Source organism: Helianthus annuus, chromosome 4, assembly GCF_002127325.2.
Source record: "Helianthus annuus cultivar XRQ/B chromosome 4, HanXRQr2.0-SUNRISE, whole genome shotgun sequence".
Taxonomy (NCBI): domain Eukaryota; kingdom Viridiplantae; phylum Streptophyta; class Magnoliopsida; order Asterales; family Asteraceae; genus Helianthus; species Helianthus annuus.
Genome location: NC_035436.2, coordinates 194,100,990 through 194,113,021, shown reverse-complemented (window position 1 = coordinate 194,113,021; position 12,032 = coordinate 194,100,990). Strand labels below are relative to the sequence as shown.

Below are 12,032 nucleotides of genomic sequence, written 5' to 3'. Positions count from 1 at the left end.
CAACATTGGAGTTCCCACTTTGCTTGATTAGATCAAGTTTACAGCACATGAGCGCCATTTATATTGAAAGTTATCAGACTTTTCCAACCATAAAACTTCAATTTCATTGGACCTATAAGCTACTGTTATATCAAAGTCCATTATGAAGCACACATCAATCATTACTATTATCAAACAAATAACAATGGCTGACAACTTATTAATGCATTCAAGTTATTATTGGACCAATTTATGTAGTGGACTGCAAGTTTATCCACATGATGCATTCATCTAACAGATCACACATATTCATTAAATATCATCGAACAATCTAGTCATGCAAGTTCTAGCATACATACTGTACAAAGGTACCTAACAGTCAATGATTAGTTAATAGTTTCCCAGAATTTACGCAACCTTAAACAATTCCAATACATACCATGAATACATTCAGATTGCAATACAATATACTATCACAACTTACCAAATCATCATAATTAATTCGAGCTCTTTGATCATGCACACCTTAACCAAACAAGTACTCAAAAGATCAAATACCACCGGAGAGCTAAAACAATTTACGAAAGTGATTTACTAACCGGGATGTGAGATGAAATCGAAGGAAAGCTTCCAGAAGGAGAGGGGAAAAGTCTCCTGTGCCGCACGAAAATATGAAGGGAGTAGGGTTTGTTTTTCTTTTGATTTAGAGTTTTATCCCATCAAGTAACATATTACGTATAATAATAATGTGGGAGTTTGGGGTGGTTCATGCAACACCGGAGATGGGCTCAAGCCCAACCACTTGGGTCGTCGCACAACAGGAAGGGTTAGGGTTGTTATGTTGCAAATTGAGACTTTTAAGTAATTACATACATTCCCTAAGTCATGTCTAACTATTAAAACAGTGAGCTAAATCCCTTCTACTCAAGACATAACAACCGAGCCTACTATAACTTGTTTACATATGAAGTCGGTTGGGCTCAATTTGTGTTGGTTTGGGTCAACGACTTGCGGCCCAAGACAAAACTAACAAAACAATGCGGAACTAAACAAACAAACGCGGAACCTATAACACATCGGAACGGAATAATAAGGAATTAGATTAGAAAGTTAGACGTTACGAACCTCAAAGGTTCGGGTTGTCACAACGGTGTTAATGGCGCTTCATGGAAGCAATGGTCATTGGTTGCGTGCCGGGTATGTGAAATGCTCTTTGTAGGCTTTGTTGTCTTTCTTTTTCATTATTTGTCGGTGTTCTTTGCGTTTCAAACTCTTAAATTGTATTTGATAATTTGGTGTTGTGTATACTAATTTGTTGACTGGTTAATTATTTGCCGTGTTGTAGGGTTGATATTGTTATTCTGTTGCTGCTTCAAGGTCGAATAGGAGTTTTTTTTCCTGTCTATGAAGTTCATTCAAGTGATATATAAATTTTAGGCATTTGGGTTTATGCCGTTTTTGGTGTCGTTTTGTTGTTTTAGGTTTTTTATTTTTTGAAGGCATGTTGATTATTGTTTATCTTATGTTTGATTTTTCGTTTTTGTTTCTGGTTTGGGTGTTTGGTTTTGTTTTGGTTAGCTAATGATGTCTAATAAACTATGGTCTCGGGTACAATAATGATGATTTTGTTGTTGTCGATGATGTCTAATAAACTATGGTCTCGGGTACAATAATGATGCTTTTGTTGTTGTCGTTGTTTTCAGGCATTGTAGAGGATATTTTAGGTTGTGATTCAAGTTGACATTTAGTTAGCGAGTAGTCCGACAAGTCATACTCTCCACTGAATCCATACTTGCCACGTACAACGTAATTAATCAGCCATTGCTTGGTGAGATCCAAAGAGTATCCTCGAGGGAAGGTAGCGCTACCCTTGGGATATATAAAATAAATTATATAAGCACTTTGCGCTTCGCGTACGAAAAGCTCACCGCTTTTACGCTTCGCCTTTTAAAAATCGGTTTTAGGCCTCATCGCTTTTGTGCGCTTCCCGCTTTTTTAAACCAAGGGGCTGCCATTAAACTTCATTGTACCTCTCTTTTTCATGTAGATGTTATACTCGCTAAAGTGAATGATAGTTGGGGAACTACCAAATGTTATGACTCAATATTTGCATTGCCTCATAATATCATCCACCATATGAGGTTCCCTAAGCTCTTATCTATCGTCTCAGATGAATTTAGTCAAGATGTGAAGAACTAGGAGAGGTGATTGTGAAAGAGGCCATGCTACAGCAGTGGATTACGACCTAAGTTATATTTTTCCAAATAAGTCAACAATTTCATTAATCTTATGTTCTTGGGAATCGATTTCCTATGTGTATTTCATCGATTTTGATTTCGTGATGCAGATTGAAGATTAAAAGTCGATGAAGAAACCTAATGTCACAATTGCAGAAGAGGCGGCGAGGATCGATGCTGATGAATTAACTAATTTTGTGTCAGATTTGTCGGTGAGTGAATTATTTAGATTTGGCGACTTTTGGATGTTTATATTTATCAAGTACCAATTATTTTAAAAATAGATTCGTGATTTACATTTGGCTAATGCATATGTTTGGTTCTAAAGAATTCATTTATAGTGGCAGCTTAGAGTTGGATTTTGCTTTGCCTCCTCCTTTCTTCGATGACGCTAGGTTTGTTAGACGTTAATAACAAACTATTATTCTATATGGTTTGTGAAGGTTCAAGGTTGATTATATTTGTTTACGTGCCCTTTTAAATCTCTACCAACAGTCACGTTATCAATCTTGGTGACCAGGTTAATTTGACTTACGTGGCTATCTTATCCTCCCGAATCGGTTGCAGTTAGGCAGTTGCTGGACGCCATCCGTGCATGTTGATAAATTTGAGTTTTATTGTCCGGTCTCACGTGTAGTGGAGTGCGTCCGGTTGCTGGACGCCATCCGTTTGTTGGAAGTCTTGAATAGCTTATTGCGACGGTTTCAAGGGGGAAGAAAGAGTTTGTGATTCAGACGGCCGGGGATTCGGATGTTCTAAGAAGTTGGATGGAACGGGTTATGAGCAGGAGGTTAAAAACGAGGTTAGAGTTTTGGCTTATTTGTAATTTTGTAGAGTTTGATGGCTAAATTGTGAATGTTTATTAAATTGTTATTTATTTTATATGTATATAAATATATTGTGTTGCTGCTGTTGATTTTTAATGTTGTTGATTACCCAATTCAAGTAATTGTGTTGTTTTTGTTTGGTTATTTAGTTGTTCACCACGGTACGTGATTCCATAGCCCAGTGTGAGGTTTCAACACTTTTCCGAAAACATGAACGCTACTCGCGCAACGCGCGAAATGGATAACACTAGTTTATAATTAATTTTGAGTTTTGTTTGACCATTTTCCCCCCTATGTTGATATAAATAGATATTAGGTTTATTGGTGTGACTGGTTGATCACAACACTTTCACAAGTCTAAAAATTTACCATGTCAAGAAAATTAAGTATTGCGTTTAAATTTCATACATATAATACATTTCATTGTCTTTTAAATTGTTATATTTGATGTATTTGATATAATATAATGTCAAAAAAAAATAAAAAATAAAACACATCTAAAATTTAAAACACAATGTGTACATTTCAGGCATTTTTCGAACGAATACCACACTGTACTTAACTTTTTTAGTCAAACGCGTGCAAATGGAAGCACTTTCTTTCTATCAATTATTTAAAAGGGAATCGGTATCGGTCATTAACCCATCCAAAATGTCGATTTCATACGTCATTTTTACTTTATAAAATCAAGTACTTCCAAACTTGTAGATGGCTTATGATTTCCTAGAACCTTATTTAACTCTATTTTTTAATCAAACGTCCTTTTTACTTGCATGCATAATTGGCTTATTATAATCAAACGTCCTTTACCAACACATCCAAGTTGCTTTTTATATTAGTAATTAAATTAAATAGCGTTAACGAAATTTGTTTTAGTAGTAAAATAATTCTTATTATTATATTTTACGTATGAATTGTAATTAGAGTATCCTTTTTTTAAATAAAGGTTCATCAAACCACTATCTTCTCACGTTATACATGCATGTTCTATATAATGCCCCTAAAACAACATATTTTCATGTTTTGTAGTCAATAAAAATGGCATCTCAATCTCAACCATCTAATTCGGATCCTTTCAAGATCCAAACCATGACCTTAAACTCCAATGGATCTCTAATCCGACCCACCTTTCCAACCACACCGGCCACCCCTGAACTCATCGGCGACTCGCAACTCACCCTCTCTAAAGACATCCCATTAAACCCCACAACCTCCACCTTCATCCGCCTCTATCGACCCGTCTCACCGTACACAGGAAAACTCCCCATCATCATCTACTTTCACGGTGGCGGTTTCATCTACGCCAGCGCTACCAGCACTTCCATACACCTTACTTGCTCCAACATATCTGCTAACTCTCCGGCGTTTGTTGTATCCGTCGAATACCGCCTTGCCCCTGAACACCGTCTCCCTGCGGCGTATGACGACGGTATGGATGCAATCCGGTGGGTGTGTGACCAGGCGAAGAAGTCAAAAGTCAACGGTTGCGATGACTGGTTAATTGACGTTTCTTTTTTTTTTTTACTTTTACTATATTTTATATTATTATATTTATATATAATAAATTACTTTTTTCCAGGTTGACTGATGTTGTTGACTTTTCTAAAGTGTACTTAATGGGAACTAGTGCTGGAGGAAACCTAGTGTACAACGCGGTTCTACGTGCACTTGATCTTGATCTTGAACCTGTTATGATCGAAGGGCTTATATTTGACCAACCTTTTCTTGGTGGGGTCGAGCGTACCAAAGGGGAAATCGGTGTGGTAGATGAGCGAAGTTTGAGTTTGGCGGCAACTGATCTCATGTGGTCTATGGCTTTGCCGTTAGGGTGTAACAGAGACCACGAGTATTGTAATCTGGTCGGCGGGCAACCTGATGAAAAGATTGAACGACTTCCAGCGTGCTTGATCAGAGTGAACGGTGGGGATTTAATGGTTGATAGACAAAAGGATTTTGCTAAGTTGTTGGAGGCACGCGGTGTGCAGGTGACGAGAAAGTTTTATGAGGGAGGGTACCATGGTGTCGAGGTCTTCGATCCAGAAAAAGCGCGAATCTTGTACGATGATGTTAAGAATTTTGTTTTGAAGTGAATCGGAAAAGATTTTCCAATAAATGACAAGTTTTAATATATTTATTCCAATAAAAAATGTAATTTTCTGCTAAGAGTTATAAAAATTAGGGTTGATTGTGTTTGATACATGTTTTATGGTTTTGTTTTCTTATTGAAATGTAAGTTCCAAGTTCCATTTATAATATAGCTTATAAAATTGCAAAATGTTTGGTAAGTCATGTTTCAACTGGTCATAATTATGAAGTGAGTCAGCCAAAACAAATGTAGTTGTCAATTCATGAAAAACTAGGATTGCGACGGGATTCTTTAGTTATAACTAAGTCGATCTAGTACTCGTACGTTATGTTAAACCTGTCAAACGGGGAAAAACAGACGATGTAAAAACGTTCACCCACACACGCGCGTTGCGTTATGTTATGTTAACTCGCAAAATTTAGAATAAAACGTAAAAACGTTAAACCAAAGACGCACAAAATTTAGAACCAAGCATAAAGCGAAAAATTTGCGGAAAATGAAAACTATAAAGGACCAAATTTGAAAGTAAAAAAAGTTATGAGGATAGATTGCAAAAGATAAAAAGTTTTGGGTTAAAAGTAAAAAAAAAAAATAGTTTTGGGTTAAAAGTAATTTATGAAATACTTTTGGGTGAAAAGTAAATAAAATCAATTTTTTTGGGAAAACCCCCAAAGCCAACGTTACGACAACCATATGCATAACCATTTTTTCTTTGAAAAACCCCCAAAGTACACCTCGTGTTGCGATGGGGCGTAAAACGGTGTCAAAAAATACTAATGTCACACAACCGTCAACGACAACCGTCAACGACAACCGTCAACGACAACCGTCAACGACTACCAACACTGACTCGACCTAGGATATGCGTGTTGCGACGAACCTGTCAAACATGGAAAAATAGTGGTAAAAACGTTGAACCACACATGCATGTTGCGTCGTATTAGCTCGAAAAATTTAGAACTATACGTAAAACGAAAATTTGTGAAAGATGAAAAGTATAAGTGACAAAAGTTGTGAAGTTAAATTGCAAATAATGAAAAGTTTGGGTTAAAGTTAAAAAAAACAAATTATGTAGGGTTAACATTGCAAAAGGTAAAAACCTTTAAATTAAAAGTAAAAAATCAACTTTTTTTTTAAACCCAAAGCACGATATACAACTCATGATGCACATATAACTTGTTAATTTATATATGGAATAATATAGTTACGTATGTTGCGTATGTTGTTGTTTTATGAAGAATTAATTTTATTTAAACTATTCTATATATCTTCTATATGCATTTCAAATCCGGCTCAGAAATGTTTGAATTGTATACTATTGTATACTATTTATATATAATAAAATCTCAACTGAATGAACAGTACTATTTTAAATGAAAACTAGTAATAATGCCCGCGCGCGTTGCGGCGCGGGTACATCGCAAACAAAACATCGAACGAATTAGTCCAAGCGTTATGTGTTGCGTTAACCACACGAAAACGCGTTTTTCGACGTATCCGATTGAACTTAATGTAACCTACATAAGCATTGCGATTGGATCCAAGCATTATGTGTTGTGTTAACTACACGAAATCGAATTTATACAATACGATTATAATGTATTATAGGTGACTCGAATCAGACATATAAAACGTAGCGGGTATAAGGAGAAACAAACACGTATAAACAAAAGAGATTAATTAGAACTTTTTAAAAAAGAAAAAAAACACAATTTGACTTCACTCGATTCAGAACAAAAAGTACCAAACAATCATAAAATAAGCATAAAAATATATTAGATTTGAACTGACGCGTTCTCAAAAGTTTACATCGTAATATAGAGCAACTCGAATTTATATCAACAGGTACATAAAGCTAAAATTGTATTGTTGCAAATTAATCTCACTAAGTACATCTTACTTTAACAATTTCCGTATATTATTTAATAAATTTAATAGCAATAATATAGTTGTAACAATGATTCCTTTATGAAATTTCAATTACTTAAAACTACAGCTGTAACATTGATGGCATTTTTGAAATTACAATGACTTCAAAAGTTGTTTAAAATTTAACACTATCCTCATTCCAATACTGTTTGTTTTCTCAAAACCAAAACCATGTGTTTTCTCAGTCTCTATGTATACAACCACCATCAGTCATCAACACCAATATTTTATAGTTGTTCACTTGTTGTAACTATGGGGTCTGATAATATTGACGTTTTTATACTTGAGGGGGTATAAGTGGCAAAAAGAAAGAAGGTGATTCACGAAGACCGTGACACGTGCATAGGTAGTGTATCGATAAATCATACAACATGCCTGACTTTTCACTCTTTCTTACACACAGAGACGTGCCCCTGCTTTTCACTTTTTTATTATTGTTTTTTTATCTATTTTTGTTTCTGATTTTTAACTCAACGATTTATTATTTATTGGGTATTTAGTACACTTTGTGCACACAGAGTATATCTCTCTCTCTTTACAGCCTCCATCTATAGGCACAGAATCTGTGAATCAATTTTGAATTTTTCAAATGGAACAATGTTAAGATCTGGGTTTGTTGTTTTCCAAGTTTAAATCGATTTTGTGCTCATAAAGGTATAAGCTGACCCACGAATAGTCAAACTGTGTCATGAAATTTGTCAAATAAAGTTATTTGTATACTTCTCATATGAGCTTAAATAATGAAGACTTTCTGTTTGTTTTTCAAATTAAATAAATGCTAACGTTTGTGATTTATGCATTTTATGCTTCTCAAAATCAAATTGGTACCACAACACCACCTCCATCGTCGGCCACCGCGAAGCCATCGTTTGCACGGCGACGGCGGCTCTAGTGGCTCCGGTGTTTACAACAACAACCTCCAATGACGACGATAACAGCATGTGGGTTTAGATCGGCGACGGGGCAGGCTATTTCCGATTGTTTAAGTTGACCACAGTCCATATCTACTCTTGCATGTGGTTTTCTTGGCCCGATCTGTGGCAGCTAGGGTTTCAAGGCAAGGTTTCCAACCTTTTTTTTCGATTTTCCAAGCTACATTTTTTGTTGTTTCAGAATCAGAGGTTTAACCACATTCCCGTCATCTTTGGGCTTATCCTAGCAGCGATGATAGAGCTATGGTACTAATCGGGTGATTAGCACGGAGCCGGCAGGAGCTTGCTTTCTTCCGATCTTTGTTGGTTCGAAGCATCCATGGCAGAAAACGGAAGTAACTCAGTTTGCAATCAAAGAAGAACGTTGAAAGACACATCATTTTCCTTTTTCATTTGTCCAAATCTTTTTCAAAAGCATATATCCAGTTTCTAGAATCAATTTCTGTTTTTATTCTAACTATTCGTGAAGATTCGATGGCAGATTGTGGTGGTTACGTGCACTTGCGCCGAAACCGTCATCATCGTTGCCGGTTGTAGTAGAGTGAAAAGTTTGGTGTTTGTTAGTTACAGCGGCAGTGACAAAGATGTAATATGAGAATATGTGGGGTGTGGTGTTTGAGGGTATTAATGGAGCAATAAGACTCAATGTTTTGGTCGTTGTTGATTGAGATGAGAAAGGTGGCCTCTGAGCTCTTTGGACCAGCCCAAGACCATAACAGGCCCAACGTATTTGGAAGGCAAAGTCGGTGGGAAACCACCGACTTTGTATTTTAAGATAGTATATAATTTATATATAATAAAATCTCAACTAACATCATTAAGAGATGAGCAAATGGTATCGGGTATAGGTATCGGTCTTAAATCTACCAAACCGGTGTATTTTCGATACTGGTTCTGCAATCTAAATTGAATGAACAGTACATCTACAATTTTAAATTAAAATTTTAAATGAAAATTAGAATATAGATTAGAATGGTAACATCATTAAGAGATGAGCAAATAGTATTGGGTATAGGTACCGGTCTCAAATCTACCAAACCGGTGTATTTTCGGTACCGGTTCTGCACAGGTATTCACCGGTTTTTACCTTCAAATACCGGTGCCGTACCAGTACCGACTGGTACCGAACCGTACCATACTAGGTATATTCGGTACCGGTACCCACGTTTAGAGATTTCGGTAAAGGTATTTTCGGTACAGTTGGTATCGAGCTCATCAAATCCTATAACAACGTAGCAATGCAAGTAATTGCACCGTTTATATTACTTTTCATATACACAGTAAGTAAACTGTATTTTGTTTGAATTGGGTTTTATATACACAACAACTTATTTTGCTTTTTTTTTTTGTCTTTTTTTGTAATGAATGAATTGTAGTATGTAAAATTAACTTGGATATTTAGATTATTGATGAGCAAATCGTATCAAATCCTGTAATCAAACTGGTATCGTATTGGTACCAAATTTACTATACCAAATCATTCTCGATACCAATTTGGTACCCACCTTTTGGCGTTTTCAGAATCGTTACTTTCGGTTCGACACCGGTCTAGCACCATACCTGTATTTATTGATTTTTAGCTTCAAATACCATACCGTATTGTACCGAGCATTTTCGGTGCCGGTAACTAATTTCGATGATTTTTCGGATCGGTACTTTCGGTGCCGTTACCGGTACCGAGCTCATCCATATTTTAACGTGATAGCACCGTAATAACTGAGCTCCTCCATATTTTAACGTGATAGCACCGTAATAACTGAATTGAAAACAATCAAATTTCCAACGTGTGGGACGTGTGGGTCCTATACTTACCACGTCATTTTATTTATGTTTTGATATTCGGTATCTGCTTGCTATTGCTGACACGCGTTTTGCAGTCATTGGATCCCCGCCGCAACGCGCAGGTGGAAAATAACTAGTTAATAAGCAAAGGCAAAGGCGATGAACAGTAACTACATATTGGTTTTAAAGGTTTTTTATACGTGTTATTTAGTGCTTTTTTTGTATATGTTATGTGATTCTTTTATATATCTTATGTAACTTGCGTTTGTTTTTTATCGATGTAATTCACGTGTCAGTATTTTTTGATCATATCAAGATTTTTATCCTCTATGGGTTGCTGCAACGAGTGTAGGTGGCGTAGCAAAACAAATCGATACCGATCAAATTCTCGCCGTATTGGTATATTTTTGGTCATATTATGATTTTTTTTCTCTATTTGTTGCTATAATAAGTGTTAGTACCGTAGTTAAACGAACTGATACCCACCTACCGCGTAACGCGCGGATTTAGTAACACTAGTTTTGTAAAAATGACAAAATCACACTACACTTTTTTACGTTAAGGAAATCATTTTTTTAACATCCTTTTATTGATATGTCGATACAATACTATTCTTCTCTTTTCACAAAATCTGATAATACTTTTGGCATTGAAAGCTTATTCATCATCGACTTAAAAGTACCAATAATAAATTAATAAATAAAATTAAATACGGACGCAACTGATCAAATATTTTCACATTAATAACATGGTTAGCTTGAGTGGTCAACTCTTGCGTTCAACTCTTTTTTTTTTTAACGGCAAACGCTTTATATATATATATATATATAGAGAAAGTATAATGTACATTACGGCTTATCCTACAAAACGTACGCGACGAAATAACGCACGTTATAAATGGAACCTAATCACGCATGAGATGTTATAATTTGACCTAATCACGCATGGAGAGTAGTTCTGTGCGTTATTACGCACACATGTTCAAATCACGCATGTTCAAATAATGACGCATGGGAATGATTAATCACGCACGGACCTGATCTGACGGTTACTATGCTCGCGTACGTGAAGTACGATAAGGCCTAATGTATGTTAACCGCACTCTATATATATATATATATATATATATATATATATATATATATATATATATATATATATATATATATAAAGAGCCAGCAAGAAGCAAGAAGCTGAAAGTACAAACGACAAAACGCAAAAAGAAACGGAACCCCAAAAAACAAAACAGATTACAGCATGTTAGAAATGTCAAACGCTAACCAACTCTCCCACTTCCGCGACATAATCTTCGATCTGTTGCAAATCCAAAGGAAGGCATCCTCTTTAATTTGATCCACCGATTTGGCGATAGGAATGAAATTATCCTCAAAAACTTTAGCGTTCCTAGCGAACCAAATTCTCCAAACCGTCGCTAGAATAACCGTATGGACCGTTTTCTTCCAGTAAATCGCACCCGGCCTTTCTTTTATATAATCCAGCATGTTCAAGAGGCTGGTACAGTTCATCGGAAATGAGACACGCATCCAAGTCAAAATGTTCCACCATATCGACTTGGCCCAGATACAGTTAACGAATATGTGAGACGGATCTTCATCATAGATGCCGCACCGAGGGCAACGGATATCATCCAGCTGAACGCCTCTATGTAACAACCCCACTTTCGACGCGATTTTACCCAACATAGCTCTCTAAAGAAGGTAATTAGACTTCGGGGGAGCCCATGAGTTCCAGACAAAAGAAGCAGGCTCGGTATGTCTATCTCGGCTGGCCTCTTCAATGTCGGTACGGACTTGTTTTACAGAAAAAGTCCCGTTAGGATCACTTCTCCATTTCCAAACTTCCCCAACTTTGATCAAATTATCTTTTAAATTTAAACCAATTTTAGCAAGATCAGATTCGACCGCGACAATATCCTTCCAAACACCCGGAATCGTCTTCTTTTGAGGGATGAAAGGTTGAGAATTATTTGTTCCACGACCACTGTGAATAGCTTGAAGGACTTTCACCCACAACTGATTCGGATTTTGTTTGAACCTCCACCACCACTTTGTAAGCATCGCTTTATTGAACTCTTGAATTCCCCCTAAACCCATGCCGCCAACTTTCTTGGATTTAGTCAAAAACTCCCAACGAATCCATCTCATCTTGTGACCCGAGGCCGATCTCCCCCAAATAAAATCTCTTCTAATCTTTTCTAGCTTGTTTAAGATACATTTAGGCGCAGCGAACAACGAGAGAA

The 12,032-nt window shown here is 36.4% G+C and overlaps 2 protein-coding genes and 1 long non-coding RNA gene across 5 annotated transcripts; 2 read left to right on the top strand and 1 right to left on the bottom strand.

Annotated features, from left to right (window-relative positions):
* Positions 1-1,144: 1,144 nt before the first annotated feature.
* Positions 1,145-2,994, top strand: LOC110937695. Of its 3 annotated transcripts, none has more exons than XR_004890745.1 (3): positions 1,145-1,837; positions 2,150-2,611; positions 2,784-2,994. It is a non-coding gene; the product is annotated as an uncharacterized LOC110937695 (long non-coding RNA). The 3 variants fall into 3 exon arrangements; XR_002590962.2 differs by lacking the exon at positions 1,145-1,837 and having other exon boundaries at positions 1,858-2,428; positions 2,564-2,611; XR_002590961.2 differs by lacking the exon at positions 1,145-1,837 and having other exon boundaries at positions 1,858-2,428; positions 2,558-2,611.
* A 1,058-nt stretch (positions 2,995-4,052) lies between these two features.
* Positions 4,053-5,293, top strand: LOC110937696 (probable carboxylesterase 8). The gene is made up of 2 exons (XM_022180148.2): positions 4,053-4,539; positions 4,623-5,293. The coding sequence occupies exons 1-2, from the start codon at positions 4,082-4,084 to the stop codon at positions 5,131-5,133; spliced, it is 969 nt and encodes a 322-aa protein (XP_022035840.1). The 5' UTR covers positions 4,053-4,081; the 3' UTR covers positions 5,134-5,293.
* A 5,729-nt stretch (positions 5,294-11,022) lies between these two features.
* On the bottom strand, positions 11,023-11,475 carry LOC110934094. Its single transcript, XM_022177287.1, has one exon. The coding sequence runs from the start codon at positions 11,473-11,475 to the stop codon at positions 11,023-11,025; it is 453 nt and encodes a 150-aa protein (XP_022032979.1).
* Between the last annotated feature and the right edge of the window lie 557 nt (positions 11,476-12,032).

Bases quoted from the DNA above. Each gene is read 5' to 3' on its own strand.
- LOC110937696 (XM_022180148.2), top strand. From the start codon at position 4,082: ATGGCATCTCAATCTCAACCATCTAATTCGGATCCTTTCAAGATCCAA. The intron at 4,540-4,622 runs GTTAATTGACGT...ACTTTTTTCCAG, and splicing joins GTCAACGGTTGCGATGACTG to GTTGACTGATGTTGTTGACT.
- LOC110934094 (XM_022177287.1), bottom strand. From the start codon at position 11,475: ATGTTGGGTAAAATCGCGTCGAAAGTGGGGTTGTTACATAGAGGCGTT.